This window comes from Salvelinus namaycush, chromosome 13, assembly GCF_016432855.1.
Source record: "Salvelinus namaycush isolate Seneca chromosome 13, SaNama_1.0, whole genome shotgun sequence".
Lineage (NCBI taxonomy): Eukaryota > Metazoa > Chordata > Actinopteri > Salmoniformes > Salmonidae > Salvelinus > Salvelinus namaycush.
Window position 1 is genome coordinate 26,173,068 of NC_052319.1, and position 23,773 is coordinate 26,196,840.

At 42.3% G+C, this 23,773-nt stretch overlaps 2 protein-coding genes across 4 annotated transcripts in view; both read right to left on the reverse strand.

Moving 5' to 3' along the window:
- Positions 1 to 577: 577 nt before the first annotated feature.
- On the reverse strand, positions 578 to 7,386 carry LOC120058369 (interleukin-1 receptor type 2). Its single transcript, XM_039006987.1, has 10 exons — positions 7,275 to 7,386; positions 5,425 to 5,512; positions 3,102 to 3,369; positions 2,690 to 2,861; positions 2,365 to 2,542; positions 2,062 to 2,154; positions 1,795 to 1,860; positions 1,554 to 1,689; positions 1,323 to 1,468; positions 578 to 898 (listed from the first exon to the last, which is right to left on the reverse strand). The coding sequence occupies exons 1-10, from the start codon at positions 7,290 to 7,292 to the stop codon at positions 738 to 740; spliced, it is 1,326 nt and encodes a 441-aa protein (XP_038862915.1). The 5' UTR covers positions 7,293 to 7,386; the 3' UTR covers positions 578 to 737.
- A 4,570-nt stretch (positions 7,387 to 11,956) lies between these two features.
- map4k4 (mitogen-activated protein kinase kinase kinase kinase 4) overlaps positions 11,957 to 23,773 on the reverse strand; it is a 96,567-nt gene continuing 84,750 nt past the window's right edge. For 2 of the 3 annotated variants that reach the window (XM_039006989.1, XM_039006988.1), the window contains exons 26-31: positions 20,001 to 20,135; positions 18,951 to 19,051; positions 18,647 to 18,796; positions 18,331 to 18,490; positions 18,053 to 18,192; positions 11,957 to 13,229 (exon numbers count right to left, since the gene is read on the reverse strand). In XM_039006989.1, the coding sequence (XP_038862917.1) occupies positions 13,146 to 13,229; positions 18,053 to 18,192; positions 18,331 to 18,490; positions 18,647 to 18,796; positions 18,951 to 19,051; positions 20,001 to 20,135 (770 nt within the window). In that variant the 3' untranslated portion in view covers positions 11,957 to 13,145. Of the gene's footprint in view, positions 13,230 to 18,052; positions 18,193 to 18,330; positions 18,491 to 18,646; positions 18,797 to 18,950; positions 19,052 to 20,000; positions 20,136 to 23,773 lie in introns of those variants that run through there. The other variant, XR_005478002.1, reaches the window with a different exon arrangement.

Here is a 23,773-nt window from a genome sequence, read left to right on the forward strand (position 1 = left end):
CCTTGTAATGTATCACCATCTAGTGGTATCTTAGCAAAGGTATATAATAAACTGGGTGGTTCGAGCCTTGAATGCTGATTGGCTGACAGCCATGGTATATCAGACCGTATACCATGGGTATGACAAAACAGGTATTTTTACTGCTGTAATTACGTTGGTAACCAGTTTATAATAGCAATAAGGCACCTCTGGGGTTTGTGATATATGGCCAATATACCACGGCTAAGGGCTGTGTCCTGGCACTCCGCGTTGCGTTGTGCTAAATAACAGCCCTTAGCCGTGGTATATTGGTCATATACCACACCCCCTCGGGCCTTATTGCTTAACCATAACATGGTTGAAGGGGTCTCATTTCATTCCACCAAAAATAATGATACAAATATAATTATTGTCATATGTAGGCCTACATGCTAAAATATAATTTTGTGATACTTCTTACTACCTTGTAATCCCTGTGTGACTATTGCTGTTGTGGTTCACGGGTCACTGATGAACAGGAGTGAATGCTCTTATAGCCTACCAGAACCTTCTGTCATTGTCACCTCAGCTCCTTATTCTTTATCAGAAATGGATCATGTTCATATAAAAATAAAATATTTTATTTATTATATTCATTAAAAAATATGTTTTAATAACAATAATACATTGTATACATTCTGTTTAAAGTAAGTCAACTTTTGTATACACTGTGTAACAAAACAACAGAAAAATAGCCAGCGAGATCACTTGGGAGGTGTTTATGTGGAGCTAAAAGTGGAGCTAAAGGTGCTGTTCTGTCGAGCGAGGAAGTAGTCAGCCTTTCCTCTGGGTTTTAGGAGGAGGTAAAGGAAGACGGAGACCACAGTCAGGAAACAAACAGACCCTGCTACACCCATCATCAGCCATGTGGACCTGGGGTCTGAGAAAGGGAGAGAGCGAGTGAAACACACACACATTTCATGGCTTGCTTTGAGTTTCAATCACATAATCAATGGTACATTTAAGAAATAAGGTCTGAGGAGGTGTGGTATATGGCCAATATACCATGGCTAAGGGTTGTTCTTATGCACGACGCAACGCGGAGTGCATGGATACAGCCATTAGCCGTGCGTGGCGTATTGTCCATATACCACAAACTCCTGAGGTGCCTTATTGCTATATAAACTGGTTACCAACGTAATTAGAGCAGTAAACAAGTAATTTTGTGTCATACCTGTGGTATATTGTCTGATATACCACATGCTTTCAGTCAATCAACATCCAGGACCCAAATTGCCTGGTTTAAAATGATCAATATGTACAGGTTTAATGCATGTATCATATGTTAGTTGAGATGGGCCTACCTTCGACTCTGAACTGTGCAATGACCTCCTGTCTTCCTCCCTGGTTTTGAGTGACACACTTCAGCTCTGCCCTTGTATCCTCCTCACACAGCTCAATGATGTACAGATTCACCTCAACATAACAACCCCCAGCCACTGTGGTTACCCTGGTAACAAAGCAATAATCTTCATTGAGCTTGCTTGCACATTATATTTGTACACAATTAAAGAGACACATGCAATATGTATTACCTCCTCTGACTCAACAGAGCCCGCCCACCAAGGTTGGACGAATCCAATGAATGGCCGTCCACCAACCATGTGACCATTGTGGCGTCCGCTGATTGGCTCCCTGTGAAAACCTGGCAGGATATCTCCAAAACAGAGCCTGGATGTGGTTAGATAGAGGTGGTACAGTTAGAATACTGAGGTAAGCCAAAATCAAAACATAGGTTTTCAAGTTAAACAGAGTATGCATATGTGTTTCACCAACCCAATGGACTTTCAAAGATTGTTCCATTGGCAGGGGACACAATCTTAGGGGACACAACTGCTGGGGCTAAAAAAGGGAAGAAACAGGCGTTAGACAAAGCCAGGACCAAGACTACTACACTAGCCTAAGCATAAGTATACGATCAACAACATAAAGTGACACACACCAAAAAGCTATTTATGCTTTTGAAGAGGTGAATTGGTCAAAAATAGAAAGTCCTGTTATTGACATTTGTTTTCTGAGCCGCATAACGATAGATCCACTCACATTCCACAGTGCTGAGACCAGGGTTAGGGGTAGGGGTTGTGTCTGGGTCAAAGATGGGCCTGGTGGTCTGAGTGTAGGGAACTGGGTCAGGTACTGGAGAGAGAGGTCCACAGAACACACCACCATTACAAAACATAGTAGACCAATACAGCCGCACATAAGTCAGGAGCATAGCAACTGTCAAAATGGTGGGTTAAAAATATTGAGCAAATGATGGGACAACTATGAAGAGGTATTCACAGGATTCAGTCAGTGGGTTCTCAGATAAAGCCATAAAGCTGTTGTCGTGCTATGGTATTCCACCTTTTACATTGAGGTTAATGGTCCTGCTGACTGTGTACTGGAGGTTGTTGACGTGGACTCTAAGCTGACAGGTGTAGAGGCCCTGGTCTGCTGGCCTCACGTCTGAGATGAGGATCACGTCTTGTCTCTGTCTTTGGTAGCGCCCACTGCCAAGAGGAAGCACTGTCGGGCTGGAGTCCTGTGTGAATGGAAACAGTTGAGTAAAGAAAACTCCAGACATGCTTTAGGTAGATGGTTCATAGCTAGATGCACAAACTACAAACTACAAAACAAACCAAACCATAAAGGAAGACTGCAATAAAGGTAGCCTATTGTTGGCACACACCTTATACCACTCTATTTCGTCAGTCCTGTTGAAGTCTTTTAAATGAGGACATCTGATTAACACATTTCGTCCCACGGGTGTAGAGATGGGATAAGACAACTTCTCAATATCAGTTTGCTTGGTCTCATAAACTTGTAGAGTGATGCTTCCAATTACACATAATGTCTCATTTCTGAAAATGACAGAAGAAAAAGCAATACATATTAAGCACTGATACCACAGGATATAACCAACCTGTGCTTAGGATATGTTAGATATTCCATGACATTGTCCATGTCAAAATGTAATAAAGTGTTCAACTGACAGACATCAATATACGACAGGTAGACATATTTACATACTGTACATACTGCAGTAAAAGTAAGTAACTAAAGGGAAAGCCTTATGCAAATGGCTGTGACTATTTATCTACCTGTAGATGCAGGGGTACTCTCCGGAGTCAGAAGTTCGAGCTGGGAGGAGCCACAGCTGTCGCTCACGCTGCAGGACTCGCCCCTCTTTCCCCTCGTCAGGGTCAATGCCCTCCGTCCCATTTCCCTTGGCGATGACATAGGTGTAACCCGCCTTAGCCTGGGAGAATCGTTTGTAGAGGACCCTGTCGAACACAAGGCAGCTTAGGACCACCGCTTCACCCTGCACACGGAACACCTCCGGCTCTGGAGACACCCTGAAACAGCCATCTGGGGAAACACATCACTTACAATCAATAAATGTATACATACAGTGCCTTCGGAAAGTATTCAGAACCCTTGACTTTTTCCAGTTTCTTGGCAATTTCTCGCATGGAATAGCCTTCATTTCTCAGAACAAGAAAAGACTGACAAGATTCAGAAGAACGTCCTTTGTTTCTGGACATTTTGAGCCTGTAATCGAACCCACAAATGCTGATGCTACACATACTCAACTAGTCTAAAGAAGGCCCGTTTTAATTGCTTCTTTAATCAAGACAACAGTTTTCAGCTGTGCTAACATAATTGCAAGGGTTTTCTAATGATCAATTAGCCTTTTAAAATGAAAAACTTGGATTAGCTAACACAACGTGCTATTGGAACACAGGAGTGATGGTTGCTGATAATGGGCAACGGTATGCCTATGTAGATATTCCATAAAAAAATCTGCCGTGTCCAGCTACAATAGTCATTTACAACATTAACAATGTCTACACTGTATTTCTGATCAATTCGATGTTATTTAAAAAAAAGAAAAGTGCTTTCCTTTCAAAGACAAGGACATTTCTAAGTGACCCCAAACTTTTGAACGGTAGTATTTAAAAAAACAAAAAACAGAAATACCTTATTTACATAAGTATTCAGACCCTTTTCTATGAGACTCGAAACTGAGCTCATGTGCATTTTGTTTCCATTGATCATCCTTGAGATGTTTCTACAACTTCATTGGAGTTCATCTGTGGTAAATTCAATTGAATGGACCTTATTTGGAAAGGCACACACTTGTCTATATAAGGTCCCACAGATGACAGTGCATATCAGAGTAAAAACCAAGCTATGAGGTCGAAGGAATTGTCCGTAGAGCTCCAAGACAGGATTGTGTCGAGGCACAGATCTGGGGAAGGGTACCAAAACATGTCTGCAGCATTTAAGGTCACCAAGAACACAGTGGCCTCCATCATTCTTAAATGGAAGAAGCTTGGAACCACCAACACTCTTCCTAGAGCTGGCTGCCCGGCCAAACTGAGCAATTAGGGGAGAAGGGCCTTGGTCAGGGAGTTGACCAAGAAACCGATGGTCACTCTGACAAAGCTCTAGAGTTCCTCTGTGGAGATGAGAGAAACTTCCAGGAGGACAACCATCTCTGCAGCACTCCACGAATCAGGCCTTTATGGTAGAGTGGCCAGACGGAAGCCACTCCTCAGTAAAAGGCACATGACAGCCCGCTTGGAGTTTGCCAAAAGGCACCTAAAGACTCTCAGACCATGAGAAACAAGATTCTCTGGTCTGATGAAACCAAGATTTTGGCCTGAATGCCAAGCGTCACATCTGGAGGAAACCTGGCATCATCCCTACGGTGCAGCATGGTGGTGGCAGCATCATGCATTTGGGATTTTTTTCAGCAGCAGGGACTGGAAGACTAGTCAGGATCGAGACAAAGATCAACTGAGCAAAGTACAGAGAGATCCTTGATGAAAACCTGAACGCTCAGGACCTCAGACTGGGGGCGAAGGACCCTAAGCACACAACCAGAGGCTTCGGGACAAGTCTCTGAATGTCCTTGAGTGGCCCAGCCAGAGCCCGGACTGGAACCCGATCGAACATCTCTGGAGAGACTTGAAAATAACTGTGCAGCAACCCTCCCCATCCAACCTCACAGAGCTTGAGGGGATCTGCAGAGAATGGGACAAACTTCCCAAATACAGGTGTGCCAAGCTTGTAGCGTCATACCCAAGAAGACTCAAGACTGTAATCGCTGCCAAAATGTAAACGTAATATTTCCGTTTATTTTTTTATAAATTAGCAAACATTTCTAAAAACCTGTTTTTGATTTGTCATTAAGGGGTAATGTGTGTAGGTTGATTACATTTATTTTTCTCATCCATTTTAGAATAAGGCTGTAACCTAACATAATATGGAAAAGGTCAAGGGGTCTGAATACTTTCCGAAGGCACTGTACATTCTTAGGAAAAAGTCATAGACCAGTCACATTCATATATAGACGCAAATGTGTGAGAGAGAGGGAGAGAGAGCGAGAAAGAGAGACAGATACACACACACACTTACCTATCATAGGTAGCGGAGGTAGTCGTAGTCCACAGGCAGAGCGAGCGATGAACAATGCCGAGAGCAGATGGAGGATAACCATGGCATACTGGAGGAATAATAACATATGTGTAGACCTTGCATCCAGAGTGTTGTTATAATCACATGCTAAATGTGTAATGTTGGAGTGTGTCTGAGATCAGGAGAGACACTTTTCACTTCTCTTAAAAAAGTAATGTGACATAAAATCCTTTTTGACACACCCACACAGACAGAAGTCGCTGACAAAGGGGTAGCTCTGATGAAAAACAGAACTCCGAGGGTAAAACCCGATATCTATCTATACTGCTGGAAGTTATAAAAAAAGTGTGTTGTCAAAGTTTCAGTTCAGTAAATGATATAATAGCAAATGTTCAGCAGGAATGTGATTTGATGTAATTCTGAAGTCAGCTGATCTAGTAGAAGAGTACCTGCTCTCTGCTTCTCATGGAGAGACTAATAATATCAGTAATATACATTTATTCTAGAGCTACACCCAGGTAGACATGGTCTAATATAAATACACAGTGTACAAAACATTACGAACACCTTCATATTCAGTTTGCCTTTAGAAGAGTCTCAATTCGTAGGGGGCATGGACTCTACAAGGTGTCGAAAGCATTCCGCAGGGATGCTGGCCCATGTTGACTGCAATGCTTCCCACAGTTGTGTCAGTATGGCTGGATGTCCTTTGGGTGGTGGACGATTTTTGATACACACAGGAAACTGTTGAGCGTGAAAAACCCAGCAATGTTGCAGTTCTTGACACACTCAAACCGGTCCGCCTGGCACCTACTACCATACCCTGTTCAAAGGCACTTACATCTTTCATCTTGCCCATTCACCCTCTGAATGCCACACATTAACAATACGTCTCCAGGCTTAAAAATCATTATTTAACCTGTCTCCTCCCCCTCCTCTACACTGATTGAAGTGGATTTAAGAAGTGACATCAATAAAGGATCATAGCTTTCACCTGGATTCACCTGGTCAGTATATTTAATGTTTGTACATTCAGTGTATCTTGTAATGTAAAAATATTGAATATAGTGAAACAAGTCTTAACAGCAAATATCTGACGACACTAATAAAAACAACAGCAGAACAAACTAAAAGTTTAAATCAATATAGTATTGATGTATAGCATTGACAAAAGACAATTAAATATCTATCTACCTACTATTCCCTATTCTAAAATTCCTCAGGTGTTCTTTATTCTAAAGCTCCTAAAGTGTTCTTTATTCTAAAGTTCCTAAAGTGTTCTTTATTCTAAAGTTCCTAAAGTGTTCTTTATTCTAAAGTTCCTAAAGTGTTCTTTATTCTAAAGTTCCTAAAGTGTTCTTTATTCTAAAGTTCCTAAAGTGTTCTTTATTCTAAAGTTCCTAGTGTTCTTTATTCTAAAGTTCCTAAAGTGTTCTTTATTCTAAAGTTCCTAAAGTGTTCTTTATTCTAAAGTTCCTAAAGTGTTCTTTATTCTAAAGTTCCTAAAGTGTTCTTTATTCTAAAGTTCCTAAAGTGTTCCTTATTCTAAAGTTCCTAAAGTGTTCTTTATTCTAAAGTTCCTAAAGTGTTCTTTATTCTAAAGTTCCTAAAGTGTTCTTTATTCTAAAGTTCCTAAAGTGTTCTTTATTCTAAAGTTCCTAAAGTGTTCTTTATTCTAAAGTTCCTAAAGTGTTCCTTATTCTAAAGTTCCTAAAGTGTTCTTTATTCTAAAGTTCCTAAAGTGTTCTTTATTCTAAAGTTCCTAAAGTGTTCCTTATTCTAAAGCACTAACCCCAGCTTGCTCTATGTACTTCACACAGTTTCCACTACTGAATAGAATCAGTACTCACGTTTGCCCAGGTGACCATGATGGTGCCAGTGATGAGGTAGTGACAGTGGCTCAGTTCCAGTAAATCCACACCACCAGAGTGAAGAAGACACAGTGGACCTCTGAGTGTGACATGTTCCTTCTTATATACAGTATATGTGACTGTCAGTCAGACTAGCCGCTTCCGGAAAATTCTAAAGATTTCCCTCCCAGCGTAGAAATTTCTGACGTTTCCCAATAAAATGGACAGCTCAGCTCATGATGAAGACATCTCACCACTTCCAAAACAAAAAACCCACACACACACTAACACACATGAGTACAAACATACACAAAGACAATAAGGTATGTTTGGCTTGTACTGTACAAATGTACTCTTATATATTTTCCAACTTAACCCAATATTGGTTGATCTCAGTTTGATTAACTGCTTTGTAGTAGTAGACAGACATCGGGTATAACTGTTTACATCTGTTATTTTCCTCTTCCCTTAGACATCTGCTGTTTAAACATGTTTGCTTTATGAGAACACAGGCATGTTATACTGTCACACTGAGGAAATAAACAGCAGTTTAAGCAATCCAGTTCACTAACAAACTGCAAAGATTAAGACAGAAGGGATGAAAAGCAGTTGTGTCTGTCTGTGTAGATTGCTGCAATTGTAACTGAACTCCCATAGCTGTGGGGTGTGTGTGTCCGTGTGCATGAGTATGTGTGCAGCCACGTCCAAGTCCACGATGTGACTAAACGGTTAGTTTTCTTGGTGTTGGGTGTCATATGCCCATCAAATTCCCCAGGATACTTACCAGGTGAGTGACAGCACGTGTAGTTAGGCGTCTGACTCACTGCATGTCTCAATTCTGTAGTAATAAGCATGCTATTAACCAAGATTAGTCTCATATTAGTCACCATGTTGGAAGATAGTATCTGTCCCCACTGTGCTGATGCTAAGTGCCAACTAACTCAGTGTATTGTAGTCACGCACAATCATCTGCTCCAACAAATATTTGTTAACAATGGGGAGTGATGCATCATCTCTAGGACGGCAGTAGGGTTCAGTGACTTGTAGCGGCCATTGACTAAGCGTCATTGCATGTTTTGGGAACTCTCCAACTAGATTGGTTTTGATACGACTCGGCTAACATTAACTCTGAATCCTATTGAAGAGCAGGGGCTGATATTCCAGAAACCGTGATGTCATAGATCAACTCTATTTATTCCTATTCATGAGGTCACCGGGTGCAGTTGGAGAAAATATAGAGGGAATAATATATGAAAGAAAGAGGATGACGATGCGTCTCCAGACGTAATGGTTTTTCTGAAACAGACAAAGCTACCTTACATAAGTTAAAGTTAAGTAACATTTTCTGTTCAGAAACATGACATTATCGTGACTTCTCCTTTCCATCTGAGCTTTCACACCCACACACCAATCCAGATTCATGTCTACCACCTACACACTCGCCTCAAACAAACCTTAAGAGATACACAGTTACACAATACTTATAACATAGATATTGTATATTAGAGAACAGCTACAGACCTTCATGACACTGGCTCTACCATCCCTAGTACCAAATCTTTAAGTGCAGGTCTGGTATATTCCACCCACTTCCTTGCAGAAGTTGAGTTATGGACAGTTTAGTAAACACATAGAATTTCTTTAGATGAACAAGGCCATCATAATATAAATTCCAGGCCATTGATTTGTGTGGACATACACTATTTAAACAAAAGTATTTGGACACCCCTTGAAATTTGTGGACTTGGCCATGTCCGCCACGTCCGTTGCTGACAGGTGTATAAAATCGAGCACACAGCCATGCAATCTCCATAGACAAACAGTTGCCCGAGCTGCTTCATGAAATGGGTTTCCATGGCAGAGCAGCCGCACACAAGCCTAAGATCACCATGCGCAATGCCAAGTGTTGGCTGGAGTGGTGTAAAGCTCGCCGCCATGGAACTCTGGAGCAGTGGAAATGTGTTCTCTGGAGGGATGAATCACGCTTCAAATCAAATCACATTTTATTGGTCACATACACGTGTTTAGTAGATGTTATTGCAGGTGTAGTGAAATGCACCATCTGGCAGTCCGACGGACGAATCTGAGTTTGGCGGATGCCAGGAGAACGCTACCTGCCCCAATGCATAGTGCTAACTGTAAAGTTTGGTGGACGAGGAATAATGGTCTGGGGATGTTTTTCATGGTTCGAGCTAGGCCCCTTAGTTCCAGTGAAGGGAAATTTTAACGCTACAGCATACAATGACATTCTAGACGATTATGTGCTTCCAACTTTGCGGCAGCAGTTTGGGGAAAGCCCTTTCCTGTTTCAGCATGACAATGCCCTCATGCAAAGTGGGGTCCATACAGAAATGGTTTGTTGAGATCGGTGTGGAAGAACTTGACTGGCCTGCACAGAGCCCTGACCTCAACCCCATCAAACACCTTTGGGATGAATTGGAATGCAGACTGCGAGCCGGCCCAATCGCCCTACATCAGTGCCTGACCTCACTAATGCTCTTGTGGCTGAATGTAAGCAAGTCCCCGTAGCAATGTTCCAACATCTAGTGTAAAGCCTTCCCAGAAGAGTGGAGGCTATTATAGCTGCAAAGGGGTGACCAACAGGCAAACCTGGGAAAATTATGTAGAGAATTATACTCCAGAAAGTCTTTAAATTACTTTAGTTTATTCAAAGAAAAAAAACCTTCAGGAAAATACAGGACTTCCTGTCATACATAGAGAGGACATAAATTAGAGTAGCATGGCAGAAACACTGGAGAAAAACACCCAAGCCTGACTGACATCCAAGCCTGCAGGAAACGGACTGTACATCACTACAATGTCCCCACAACGCTGGATTAATGTTATGGGAACATCTGGGAAATTAAATATTGCATGTGTATTCTTTATTGTATTGTGAGTTGGTTATTTGAGAGAGAAAAAAATGGCATCATTTAGGATTTATTGACTAAAATAACGTTCAATACAAAACAAGCAAAAAAAAATAACAAATTCAGAATCAAACATAAATATTATGATGCACATTAGTGTAACAAAACATTGCCTCTGTAAACATTTCAATTTTCTCGACCTAACGTAAGCATTATAATATTCAACCACTGCAGAGTACATAAACTTACAGAAACCATTATTAAGCTTCTTAACCAAGTTAAAATTTAAGAATACAAAATGCTTCAAGTGAGATCAACGAAGTGGTTTTGTAATTTAATATTTTTTTTTTTATGTTGCCATCTTAGCACTTTTTTTAAAACGTGAAATCAGCAAGCGACTGCTTTTCAGATTGCAAAAATGTATTTTTTTTTCCATTAATAAGAATATCAATAATCATAATCTTAATAAAGTAACTTATGCCACTAATGAAGGCCTTGATGCAACCAGAAAGACATAGTGGGTCAGCATTGGGAGGCTATTAAACACACACATACAGCATTGGGGTTCGCTCTTCAAACTGGTTTCTTTTTCCATATTCAAGAATTTGGCTCGTGAAACAATTCTGTGACATGTAATTTGCAATACCTTTCCCACAGTTCTACACACATCATGACATGACTGTTAGTATGAGAAAGACCCAACTCAGAGATCATTGACCCACTGTCGGACACATAGTCAGTGTACAGAGTCTGTCCCCTTGGGTGAAATAGCTTTGATCCATCACCACCATTAAAACACAGTTGTGTTCTGTGGGAAAACTAGGAAAATCCTCCTCAAGATAATAGCCTGTTGTTGATGTTGTTGTTGGTCACCATGGTCAACGAAGGTTAGATACACTGTTGTGGGAGAGCCGTAGCAGGGGATATTGCAGTTAATTGAATAGTCTTCTTCACATATCTGTACAGACTATAACCTTTAACAGTGAAAAAAAGGATTCAGCCCAAAGTGGGTTTCCGTCATGAACACCTTCAGACGAGAGCTGTAGAATCACAACGGTCAGGTCAATGGTGCTCTGGCTCCTGGTGACCAGACTGCTCTCCTCTGATTTGAAACAAGTTGTTTTGTATTGTATTGCCTTCCATTGATTGATAAGCTGACATTGCACACGATGGACAAACGTACCGCGCTCAAGACGACTTAGCTAAGCGTGGTCATGTTGTTTACAGTTACACTGAGGACTAAGCCCTGTTGGTGAATAAGGTTGATTAGGCTACTGTGAGCATACTGGCCCCACAGAAAACTACTATAACCTAGCAACGTCTCAACTCAGAGCTGCTCCCTCTCCAGCTCTGATGCACTTTAAAACATTGAGTTTGTGAAAGGAAAATCAACATCTTTAATAGAGGCGCCATCATTTAGTATTCACTTGTGTTACTTTGAAATTGAACATCGAAATCAATCACTTGTGACAAGGAACACAAATAAAAGTCTCATGCCTTTGACCACCACACAGTATACTTCTTTCTACATTCTTGACACTTAGTGCACCTCATTCATGAAAAGATACAAATGAAAAACAAAAAGCTGAAATATCAAAAGAACAATAAAACACCGTTTTGTTCCATCCACTGACTAGGAGTCCATTGAGTTGTGCTGACCATGTGTAACCTTTCTGCTACAAAAACGTACATCAACACCCCTCCTCTCTCATCTATTGGCCCCTTTACAACCACACACACACACACACACACACACACACACACACACACACACACACACACACACACACACACACACACACACACACACACACACACACACACACACACACACACACACACACACACACACACACACACACACACACACACACACACACAATACTATACTATCACCTTACCCTTCTCCTCCACTCTCTTTTATTATATCTGTCTATTCACATCCGGACCATGTCCTCCATCCTGGACCCTCTGATGGTCCAAGCCGGATCACCGAGGGATCCACTACCATGACCACTGAAACTATGGATGAGATTAAATTAAATGTTATTATACATAGACATTGTTTCCTTTATCTAACCCACCCACTCGCTCTAACTCCTAAAACACTTCAATGTGTTGTGGGTTGAGCAAACTGGAGACTGTGCAAATGTGATTTTAGAAAATAAGGTAAAATAAATATTAACTCCACATAGTTTCACTTTTTTTAGGGAATTTATAATAAAAAATACTAGTCTGAAGTCTGAATCTGGATAAAACCCTTTTCTTTGACCCCGCCCATTAAAATACTGTAGCTGTCTTAACTGTATCAACACACAGTCCAGCTGAGTCCTCTCAGATACTACCAGATTTACGGTAAAACGCCTTGGCCCCTTCCACCTTCTGTCATCATGGCATAGAACAAATTGGCTCCCTTGCTTGACTTCTCTATTCCCGCCTCCTCCATGACAGACAGCTTCAACCCCCCCCCCCTGCCCCCTTGCAGTCAGCAATCATTGCGCCAAACAGAAAAACATTTACATACACTACTGTAGCATTAACACTGTATGCTCCACCCTTGCTCCTCCCTCGCCAAGGAAAAGGGTGGGGTGGAGGGGGGTTCCTGAAATACGAGCAGAAGATGCAGAGAGTAGTTAGTAAACTTCAAGCCCACAGCACAGTCAGTAACTAGGAACGACACACAGAGGTCACAGGTGTTCAGGGCAACGACCCCGCACAGACGTGTCCACAATCAGTTGAGCACCACAGCGGGGCAAACCGTTCCCCCTTTATTTTTGTTGTTTTATAATCAATTAACTTAATTTTGAACAATTCTCATATCTGGTATTCACGGCTGGGGAGACAGCATCTGGATGTTGTATGTATCCTCAATATAACATGATGCTCCGGGTCGAAGGTCATAGCTAAGACGGAGATGGTTGGCTTTTGTCCGTTGGCATCACTGAACGTTGGGTAAAACGTGGTTGGTTGGTTTCCAGTGTAGAGGGGGCATGGTCTTTCTCTACCAGCTGAGCAGAGAGGTACGCCCCAGGGTCATAAAGTACACCTGGCTGGCTCCTCCGGACCGCACCGAGGCAAAGAACACCTGCGGATGGAAACACACACAAACACGTCAATAAATAACTAAACTAATCAGTGACACATCATCAATGATACATCATAAAGGTATGGGTGAACTTCTTACACAGAGATGCATACGACCATCATGTTTTTCTGATTGAGTCATTTACAATCACTGATCCATTGTAACAAAGGAAATCAAGACGTGTGTCGTCATGTTAATATTTCGTACACAATGTTTAATGGTGGATGGTTGTAAATCTGAGTCCATAGAGGTGTGCTCAGGTGTTGCGGAAGGTTCTATTTTGGGCCCACTGTTGTTCATTTTGTATATCAACAACATTGGGGATCTTATTGAAACAGCGGATGTTAATTTTTATGCAGATGATACTGTTCTTTATTCAAGTGGTATTAGTTTATCTTTGGCTTTTGAAAATGCCCAAAGAGCATTTAACATCATACAACAGAATCTGTATGATTTAAAGCTGGTTCTAAATTCAGGTAAAACAAAATGGATGGTGTTTTCAAATGCCAGGTATGTTACTTATCATGTCATTGCTACATTGGCTGGACATACTATAGAGCAAGTTAAAGTGTACAAATATTTGGGTGTGTGGGTTGATGATAAGTGGATCATGCAGCCCTCAAGTTCATTACAAATCAAAAACGTCTAACACATCATTGTGAGATCATTGTGATCTCTACAGCGCTGTTGGCTGGTCATCATTGACCTTGCGTAGGCTTAAACACTGGTATACACTGATTTATAAGGCCATATTGGGTAAAATGCCATTTTATCTCTGTTCTTTTGTAGTCAGGTCGGTAAATAAATATAAATTACGGTCCTATTCTCATTTACTTCTAACAGTACCAAAAATTAGAACAGGTCATGGTAGAAATAGTTTTAGTTACTTAGCACCATGGTCCTGGAATTCTCTCCTGAACATTTTAAAATTTCCCATGGTGGAGTTTAAACACTTGATCGATGTATATGTCATAGAAGAGTGATTGTTTTTAGGCCAGCTGTTTTTAGTCAAGACTTTCGTGTTTTTAACGTAAAATGTTTTTGTTATACTGTATGTGTGTTTATAGTTTTGTTTAATGTTGTGTTAGTGTATGTAAGTTGTTTTGTCTGAAACGTTGTTCCCCCTGCTGCTATTGGACCAGGTCTCTCTTGGAAAAGAGATGTTATCTCAATGAGAAAAACCTGTATAAATAAAAGGTAAAAAATGAATCATAAGAAAACAGTTGTCACGCCCTGGCCTTAGTTATCTTAGTTTTCTTTATTATTTTAGTTAGGTCAGGGTGTGACATGGGGGATGTATGTGTTTTGTATTGTCTAGGGGTTTTGTATGTTTATGGGGCAGTGTCTAGTCTAGGTGTATGTATGTCTATGGTTGCCTAGATTGGTTCTCAATTAGAGACAGCTGTCTATCGTTGTCTCTGATTGGGAACCATATTTAGGCAGCCATACTCATTAGGTAGTTCGTGGGTGATTGTCTATGTCTATGTCAGTTGCCCGTGTCTGCACTGTTTAGCTTTAGCGGCACGTTTGTTGTTTTGTTTAGTTTGTAAAGTGTTCTTCATTTTCGTCTTCAATAAATAGAAGATGTATTGTTATCACGCTGCGCCTTGGTCCTCCTCTCTTCAACCATATAACGATCGTGACAATAGTGAACCCCATGCAGAGAATTCCTGTATATGCAGTCAGTAATACAACCCAAACAAGGTATGGTAAAGCCCTAGCTATATCAAACATCAAGAAGTCTAACAACTTCCCAAAAGTATATACACTATAATACAAAGGTATGTGGACACTCCTTCAAATGAGTGGATTCAGCTATTTCAACCACACCCATTGCTGACAGGTGTATAAAATCGAGCACCCAGCCACACAATCTCCATAGACAAACATTGGCAGTAGAATGGCCTTACTGAAGAGCTCAGTGACTAGAGCTGCCCAGGTCAACTGTAAGTGCTGTTATTGTGAAGTGGAAACGTCTAAGAGCAACAACGGCTTAGTCGCGAAGTGTTAGGCCACACAAACTCACAGAACGGGGCTGCTGTTTTTCAACAGGACAATGATCCAGAACACACCTCCAGGTTGTGTAAGGGCTATTTGACCAAGAAGGAGAGTGATGTAGTGCTGCATCAGATGACCTGGCCTCCACAATCACCCAACCTCAACCCAATTGAGATGGTTTGGATGAGTTGGACCGCAGAGTGAAGGAAAAGCAGCCAACAAGTGCTCAGCATATGTGGGAACTTCTTCTAGACTGTTGGAAAAGCATTCCTCGTGAAGCTGGTTGAGAGTATGCAAAGCTGTCATCAAGGCAAAGGGTGGCTACTTTGAAGAATCTAAAATATATTTTGATTTGTTTAACAATTTTTTGGTTACTACATGATTCCATATTTGTTATTTCATAGTTTTGATGTCTTCACTATTATTCTACAATGTAGAAAATAATAAAAATAAAGAAAAACCCTTGAATGAGTAGGTGTGTCCAAACTTTTGACTGTTACTGTAAATTAGAGTAGCATGGCAGAAACACTGGAGAAAAACACCCAAGCCTGACTGACATCCAAGCCTGCAGGAAACGGACTGTACATCACTACAATGTCCCCACAAAGCTGGATTAATGTTATGGGAACATCTGGAAAATTAAAACATTCCATGTGTATTAAAATAAATAAAGTGAAATCAATTCATTAGGCCCTAATCTATGGATTTCACATGACTGCGCATACAGATTGGTCACAGATACCTTAAAAAAAAGTGGACCTCAATCTCATTGCAGTATTTTTGTGCATTCAAATTGCCAATAGATAAAACGCAATTGTGTTCATTGTCCGCAGTTTATGCCTGCCCATACCATAACCCCACCACCACCATGGGGCACTCTGTTCACAAACCGCTCGCCCACAAGACGCCATATACATGGTCTGCGGTTGGGAGGCCAGTTGGACGTACTGCCAAATTCTCTAAAGCTATGTTGGAGGTGGCTTATGTTGGGGAATGAACATTCAATTCTCTGTCAACAGCTCTGGCGGACATTCCTGCAGTCAGCATACCAATTGCACACTCCCTCAAAAATGTAGAAATCTGTTGCATTGTGTTGTGTGACAAAACTGCACATTTTACAGTGGCCTTTTATTGTCCCCAGCACAAGATGCACCTGTATAATGTTTAATCTGTTTAATCAGCTTCTTGATGTGCCACACCTGTCAGGCGGATGGATTATCTTGGCAAAGGAGAAATGCTCACTAACAGGAATGTAAACAAATTAGTGCACAAAATTTGAGAGAAATACGCTTTTCGTGAGTATGGAATATTTCTGAGATGTTTTATTTCAGCTCATGAAACATGGGACCAACACTTTACATGTTGTGTTTCTATTTTTGTTCAGTGTAGAATTTGGTGATTCTCAGAAACACTATATTGGGCTCCCGAGTGGCGCAGCGGTCTAAGGCACTGCATCTCAGTGCTAGAGGCATCACTACAGACACCCTGGTTTGAATCCAGGCTGTATCACAACCGGCTGTGATTGGGAGTCCCATAGGGCAGTGCACAATTGGCCCAGTGTTGCCTGGGTTTGGCCGGTGTAGGCCGCCATTGTAAATAAGAATTGTGTGACTTGCCTAGTTAAATAAAAGGTACAAAAATATTAATTTCTACCAGATATAGAAACTGAAAATGATATTGGGATTTTATAACTAACCAATGAGTGTCTTGGAGTTTTTTCAACCTCACATAATGTCTGTACATCTTTCCCATCAGTGAGAGACTATAGGAAATGGGGAAACTACGGCTAGACTAGCTCTCTCCACCAGTTTAGCTGCTTCTGCTTTGTGGTTGGTCCCACTCATCTAACATACTAGCTAGTTCAGCTCTTAATTGGTGTGTATAACAGAAATCCAACAGAGGCTAAAAAGTTTCCGAACATGAAATACAAAAAGGCACCAAAAACCTTATTTTGCCATTCTTAATGAAGCAGGGGGTATAGTTGGTGTATAGCTGTGCATTACTCTGCCTACTCCACTAGTCAACAAAGGAGAGTGAAGGGTCAGAAACTAGCTTTGATGGCCACTTTAGCCTAATTGCTGTCTGTCTAAAAATACCCTATGTTTCAATGGAATGATTGATCGATTGATAGACTCAGTGAATGGGGTCCCGAGTCTGCTTGGACACAGGATGAGTCAGCGCTTTGTGACACACTAACAGGAGACAGAGCTCTGAGAGGGACAGAGTTATTAGTGTAAACAGCCCTCAACCTAGGTAATTACCTCCAAGTGTATCTGTGTGTGTGTGTGTGTGTGTGTGTGTGTGTGTGTGTGTGTGTGTGTGTGTGTGTGTGTGTGTGTGTGTGTGTGTGTGTGTGTGTGTGTGTGTGTGTACGTGCCAGGTTTTCCGTTAGGAAAATGTGGCGCCGAACATTTGACAAGCAAACATTTTAATTTACCGGACAATTGAGAAATTTACCGGACCCATACGCATTGGTGTGTAACCTGATTAGGGTGTCCACCCACGGGGCTTAGAATGACACAAATCACATTTAGAATATGGTCATTCATGTTAACAGAACATGCAAGTCGAGGATAGCCTACGTCAATCTACTATACTAGAAAAGTTTAGGCTACCGATTCTATTGGTCAGCTTATCGAGAAAGAAATAGCCTATTCAAAATAGATTCTGGGACAGTTGTGGGATGATAGATCCCAAATTCATACAACCAGTTACATAAGTTACATTTTTATTTATCTGATTTTCAATTTTTTTTGTATCGGACAAAAGCCAGTTATTACCGTCTAACGGAAACACTGGTATGTGCATGTGTCTAGGGGTCTAACCTTGTCATTCCTCTCACACAGGAACTTGAGTCTCTGGGCTCTCTTGTGCATGAAGACCCCGTCCAGGTGTCCGGTCTCCACAGACCTGATCTCTATGGCCTTCTCCCCCCAGCCCATGATCTGGTTAGAACGGATGTAGGCTACAGAGAAAGGCAAAGAGGGGGACAGGGGGGTGAGTGGGTGGTATGACAACCGAGTTAACATGTTCAAACACTTAATTTAAGGACCTATTGTGTGAGTGTGTATGTGTATTTGTACGTGTGTGTGTCTCCACCTACCCACAGAAGTAGGCATCTCGCCCCACTGCAGCACCACGTCCTTGGTGATGCGTCCATAGGTGTTGACATAGACACCCTCGTCCTCGTAACACACTAGCAGCTCAATGCCATCTGTGTTGGGCAGGATGATGATGGCATGGGACTGGATACTGGTCTGGATCTACAGAGGGAGACAGAGGGAGAAGGTTGAGAGAAAGAGGGGGAACCATGTTAATTCAATAATGTTAATTCAATAGTGAAGTTATCCATGGAAAAATAGAGGAAAAAGAGAAGGGGATGAGGGAGGAGGTTACATAGACACTAGTGTTTTTTTTACATGGGTGGGCAGGTAGATGTCGTAGACTGCCCCCGAGTCCACGTCGACGGCATGAAATCCGTTACTGGAGCCATAGATGACCTTTAATCTCTGACCTTCCTCCACCGTCAGGTCAACCAGCAGGGGCTTGTGCACCAGGTCACCAAACGACTGCAGGGGTCAACCAGGGGGCAAAGGTCATTCACATACAGTAGTGTGTGTGTCATTGTATGATTGTCATAACAATTCACAATAGCTGCATAACTGATTGAATAGATGGAAGTGACTAGCTCCCATAGGTATCTTAGGTTTCCTTAATGTTCACCTTGAAAGCCATGAACTTGTGGTAGGGCTTTGGTGCCCATGCATAGACCTCCACCGAGTTCTTCAGGGCCAGAACCAAAAACTTGATCCTCTCGTATTTCACTGGGAAATAAAACAGTTGGGATACATGAGGAAGATCTCATAAGAGGCACCAACTGACAGGGTTAATTCAGAGCATCCTCAAGACTTTTAATGACAGTATCAACATCAAATCAAATTTTATTTGCCACATGTGCTAAATGTAACAGATGTAGACGTTACCGTGAAATGTGTGCAAGCAATGCAATTTTAAGAAATGTTTTAAAAGGAGGGGGGGTAATTTCATTAATTGTTCAGCAGTCTTATTGTTTTTAAGTTCTCTGTCCCAGTACTATTATTAGTAGGAGATGTAATTCTACCAAAATACTTTTAGCTGACATAATATTACAGTCTTATTATCTTACTCAGAGAAGTGACAGAATTGGGACATGGCGTTCGCTGGGTAGACCGAGGGTATTTCGTATTAGGAAGCAATTGAATACTTTCCCACAAAAAAAGTATACACGATTCTATGGCTTAAACTCATGGGCAGAACCAAGATGGCCTGACTGACAGCTCTGACAGAGAGGCGGGGTTTACAACAGCAAATTCAGGACTTTGGCCTGTGACATCACTAATCTGGGGAGATGGAGCGTGAGACAACGCTCTGGTCTCGTCTCTTCCAGGAAATTGATGTACCTATCATTGCAAAACTCTTTTTCTCTTCCATGTTGCAGTCATGACATGACGTGCTGTGCCAGTGTATTATGCACCCTACTCAGGCTGTCTTTAAGATAGTGATTCTAACATAGTGGATGAAGACCAACTGAGAGAAAACATTGTTTGGTTCATTTGGAGGGTCATATGAAAAATCAACAGTCTTTGGTGGTTCCTAAACATGTTGTGCAGACACATGACCATAGCATCAATTTCTATGAAAAAACTGTCCTAAAAAAATGAATTTTCTCCCCACATCATAACGTTCCATCCTTTTAACCCTACTGGCCAGATGCATGTTGAAGATGGAACGTACCAACTTTGTAGTGCACAGCGCCCTCCAGGTCTCCCACAGTGACCCAGCCCTGTTTCTTCTCCACCTCAGGGTCGTTGTGCAGGATCTTGTTCCTCAGCCAGGACAGATAGTAAACACGCAGCTTGTTTTTCTTGCCTGCACGAGACAGGGTCAGACAAAGGGAATAGTCAAGGGTCTGGGTACCTACAATGCACCTACGATACAGTATCTAAATGTAATGGCACAGGGGTGAAGTTTCCCATAGGTACAGGTCCAGGATCAGCTTCCGCTCCCCAAAGCCACCATTAGTGTGGGCCATGCCAAACTGACCCAAGATCAGTGTGTAGGGGGACCTTCATCCTACTTCCATGTAATGGGTGGAGAGAGGATGTTTTATTGTACAAACTTATTGCAATGAATGGAGGTACACTATATATACAAAAACCCTGTGGACACCCCTTCAAATTAGTGGATTCGGCTATTTCAGCCACACCCGTTGCTGACAGGTGTAGAAAACCGAGTACACAGACATGCAATCTCCATAGACAAATATTGGCAGTAGAATGGCCTTACTGAAGAGCTCAGTGACTTTCAACGTGGCACCGTCATAGAATGCCACCTTTCCAACAAGTCAGTTCGTCAAATTTCTGCCTTGCTAGAGCTGCCCCGGTCAACTGAGAGTGCTGTTATTGTGAAGTGGAAACGTCTAGAAGCAACAACGACTCAGCCGCAAAGTGGTAGGCCACAAAAGCGCACAGAATGGGACCACTGAAGTGTGTAAAAATCTTCTTCCCTTGGTTGCAACACTCACTACCGAGTTCCAAACTGCCTCTGAAAGCAACGTCAGTACAAGAACTGTTTGTCAGGAGCTTCATGAAATGGGTTTCCATGGCCGAGCAGCCGCACACAAGCCTAAAATCACCATGCGCAATGCCAAGCGTCGGCTGGAGTGGTGTAAAGCTTGCCGCTATTGGACTCTTGAGCAGTGGAAACGTGTTCTCTGGAGTGATGAATCACGCTTCACCATCTGGCAGTCCGACGGACGAATCTGAGTTTAGCGGATGCCAGGAGAACGCTACCTACCTGCCCAAATGCATAGCACCAACTGTCAAGTTTAGTGGAGGAGGAATAATGGTCTGGGGATGTTTTTCATGGTTTGGGCTAAGCCCCTTAGTTTCAGTGAAGGGAAATCAACACTACAGCATACAGTGACATTCTAGATGGTTCTGTGCTTCCAACTGTGTGGCAACAGTTTGGGGAAGGCCCTTTCCTGTTTCAGTATGACAATGCCCCTGTGCACAAAGCTTGGTCCATTCAGACATTTTTTGTCGAGATCGGTGTGGAAGAACTTGACTGGCCTGCACAGAGCCATGACCTCAACCCCATCGAACACCTTTAGGATGAATTGAAATGCTGACTGCGAACCTGACCTAATCGCCCAACATCAGTTCCCAACCTCACTAATGCTCGAGGCTGAATGGATGCAAGTCCCCGCAGCAATGTTCCAACATCTAGTGGAAAGCCTTCCCAGAATATAGACCAACTCCATATGACATGATTTTGGAATGAGATGTTTAGCAGGTATCTAAATACTTTTGGTCATGTAGTGTATTATGAAGATATTGGAGTTTTTCCCCAAGTATTGAATTATTTGTTTCAATTGTGATTGACATTATGGATACTAGGACAGAGGATCTGACAGGCTCTGTATTTCTGCACAACCTGTACTGTATATATTTGACAACACGTTGCAACATAATGGAAAACTGTGTTTGTGAATGTACATCGAGGTTGTGGGCAATTTAAAAGACAAATAACATTTTCGGTGAACTGACCAACAAGTCGTCACACACAACTTTCATACTCATCTACTGAGAATGATGCAGTACAACGACAATGGCTTGAAGGATAAAACGTAAGTATTTCTATCTACGCTAAAAATGGAAGAAGCAACGTCAAATTGTCTCCATGTCTCATGAGCATGGACCCTTTCTTTCCTTCATTGCAATATGACATCAAACTGACAGATGACACTGCAATCAGACCGCAATCTGTGTGTGTTTACATCATGGAAACCTTTGTGTGTGTGTGTGTGTGTGTGTGTGTGTGTGTGTGTGTGTGTGTGTGTGTGTGTGTGTGTGTGTGTGTTTACATCATGGAAACCTTTGTGTGTGTGTGTGTGTGTGTGTGTGTGTGTGTTTACATCATGGAGACCTTTGTGTGTGTGTGTGTGTGTGTGTGTGTGTGTGTGTGTGTGTGTGTGTGTGTGTGTGTGTGTGTGTGTGTGACCAGGTGAACAGACTGACCAGGTGAATCCAGGTGAAAAAGATATGATCCCTTATTGATGTCATCTGTTAAATCCATTTCAATCAGTGTAGATGAAGGGGAGGAGACAGGTTTAAGAAGGATTTAAGCCTTGAGACAATTTAGACATGGATTGTGCATGTGTGCCATTCAGAAGGTGAATGGACAAGACAAAAGGCGCACCGGTTTGCATCAACAACTGCAACGCTGCTGGGTTTTTCACACTCAACAGTTTCCCGTGTGTATCAAGAATGGTCCACCAGCCAACTTGACAGAGCTGTGGGAAGCGGTGGACTCAACATGTTCTTAACGTTTTGGACACTCAGTGTATGACGTCCTACACTAACTGGCCATTTACTCAATTTCCTCTGTCTGTTGTGACATCCGACGCAACACTGGGTGACACAGACCAGCGAGCGTTGGATGGTTGCTACAGTCAATTATGTGACCACAGCACAGGAAAGAGAAGCAGGAACCTACAGACACTATGTCTGCTTTGCACGAACGGTCTCAGAGAGATCACTTAGACCCCTTATGTCTGTGTGCATGTCTGTTTTTCCATCAATCAATCAAATGTATTTATAAAGCCCTTTTTACATCAGCAGATGTCACAAAGTGCTATACAGAAACCCAGCCTAAAACCCCAAACAGCAAGCAATGCAGATATAGAAGCACGGTGGCTAGGAAAAACTCCCTAGAACCTAGGAAGAAACCTAGAGAGGAACCAGGCTCTGAGGGGTGGCCAGTCCTCTTCTGGCTGTGCCGGGTGGAGATTATAACAGAACATGGCCAAGATGTTCAAATGTTCATAGATGACCAGCAGGATCAAATAATAATAATCACAGTGGTTGTAGAGGGTGCAACAGGTCAGCACCTCAGGAGAAATGTCAGTTGGCTTCGAGTTCGAGACAGCAGGTGCGGTAGAGAGAGTCGAAAACAGCAGGTCTGGAACAAGGTAGCACGTCCGGTGAACAGGTCAGGGTTCCATAGCCGCAGGCAGAATAGTTAAAACTGGAGCAGCAGCACGACCAGGTGGACTTGGACAGCAAGGAGTCATCAGGCCAGGTAGTCCTCCGGGAGGGCAGAGAGATAGAGAATTAAAGGGAGCATACTTAAATTCACACAGGACACCGGATAAGACAGGATAATTACTACATCAGATATAACAGACTGACCCTAGCCCCCCGACATCTAAACTATTGCAGCATAGATACTGGAGGCTGAGACAGGAGGGGTCGGGAGACACTGTGGCCCTGTTCAATGATACCCTCGGACAGGGCCAACCAGGCAGGATATAACCCCATCCACTTTTCCGAAGCACAGCCCCCACACCACTAGAGGGATATTCGCAAAGCACCAACTTACTACCCTGAGACAAGGCTGAGTATAGCCCACGAAGATCTCCCCCACGGTACAAACACGAGGGGGGTGCCAACCCGGACAGGAAGATCACATCAGTGACTCAACCCACTCAAGTGGCGCACCCTTCC

Excerpts from the sequence above, each read along its gene's own strand:
- LOC120058369 (XM_039006987.1), bottom strand. Across the intron at positions 1,861-2,061 it reads TGGTCTCAGCACTGTGGAAT|CCCCAGCAGTTGTGTCCCCT; the intron begins GTGAGTGGATCT and ends TCCCTTTTTTAG. Across the intron at positions 1,469-1,553 it reads GCTCTGTTGAGTCAGAGGAG|GGTAACCACAGTGGCTGGGG; the intron begins GTAATACATATT and ends CTTTGTTACCAG.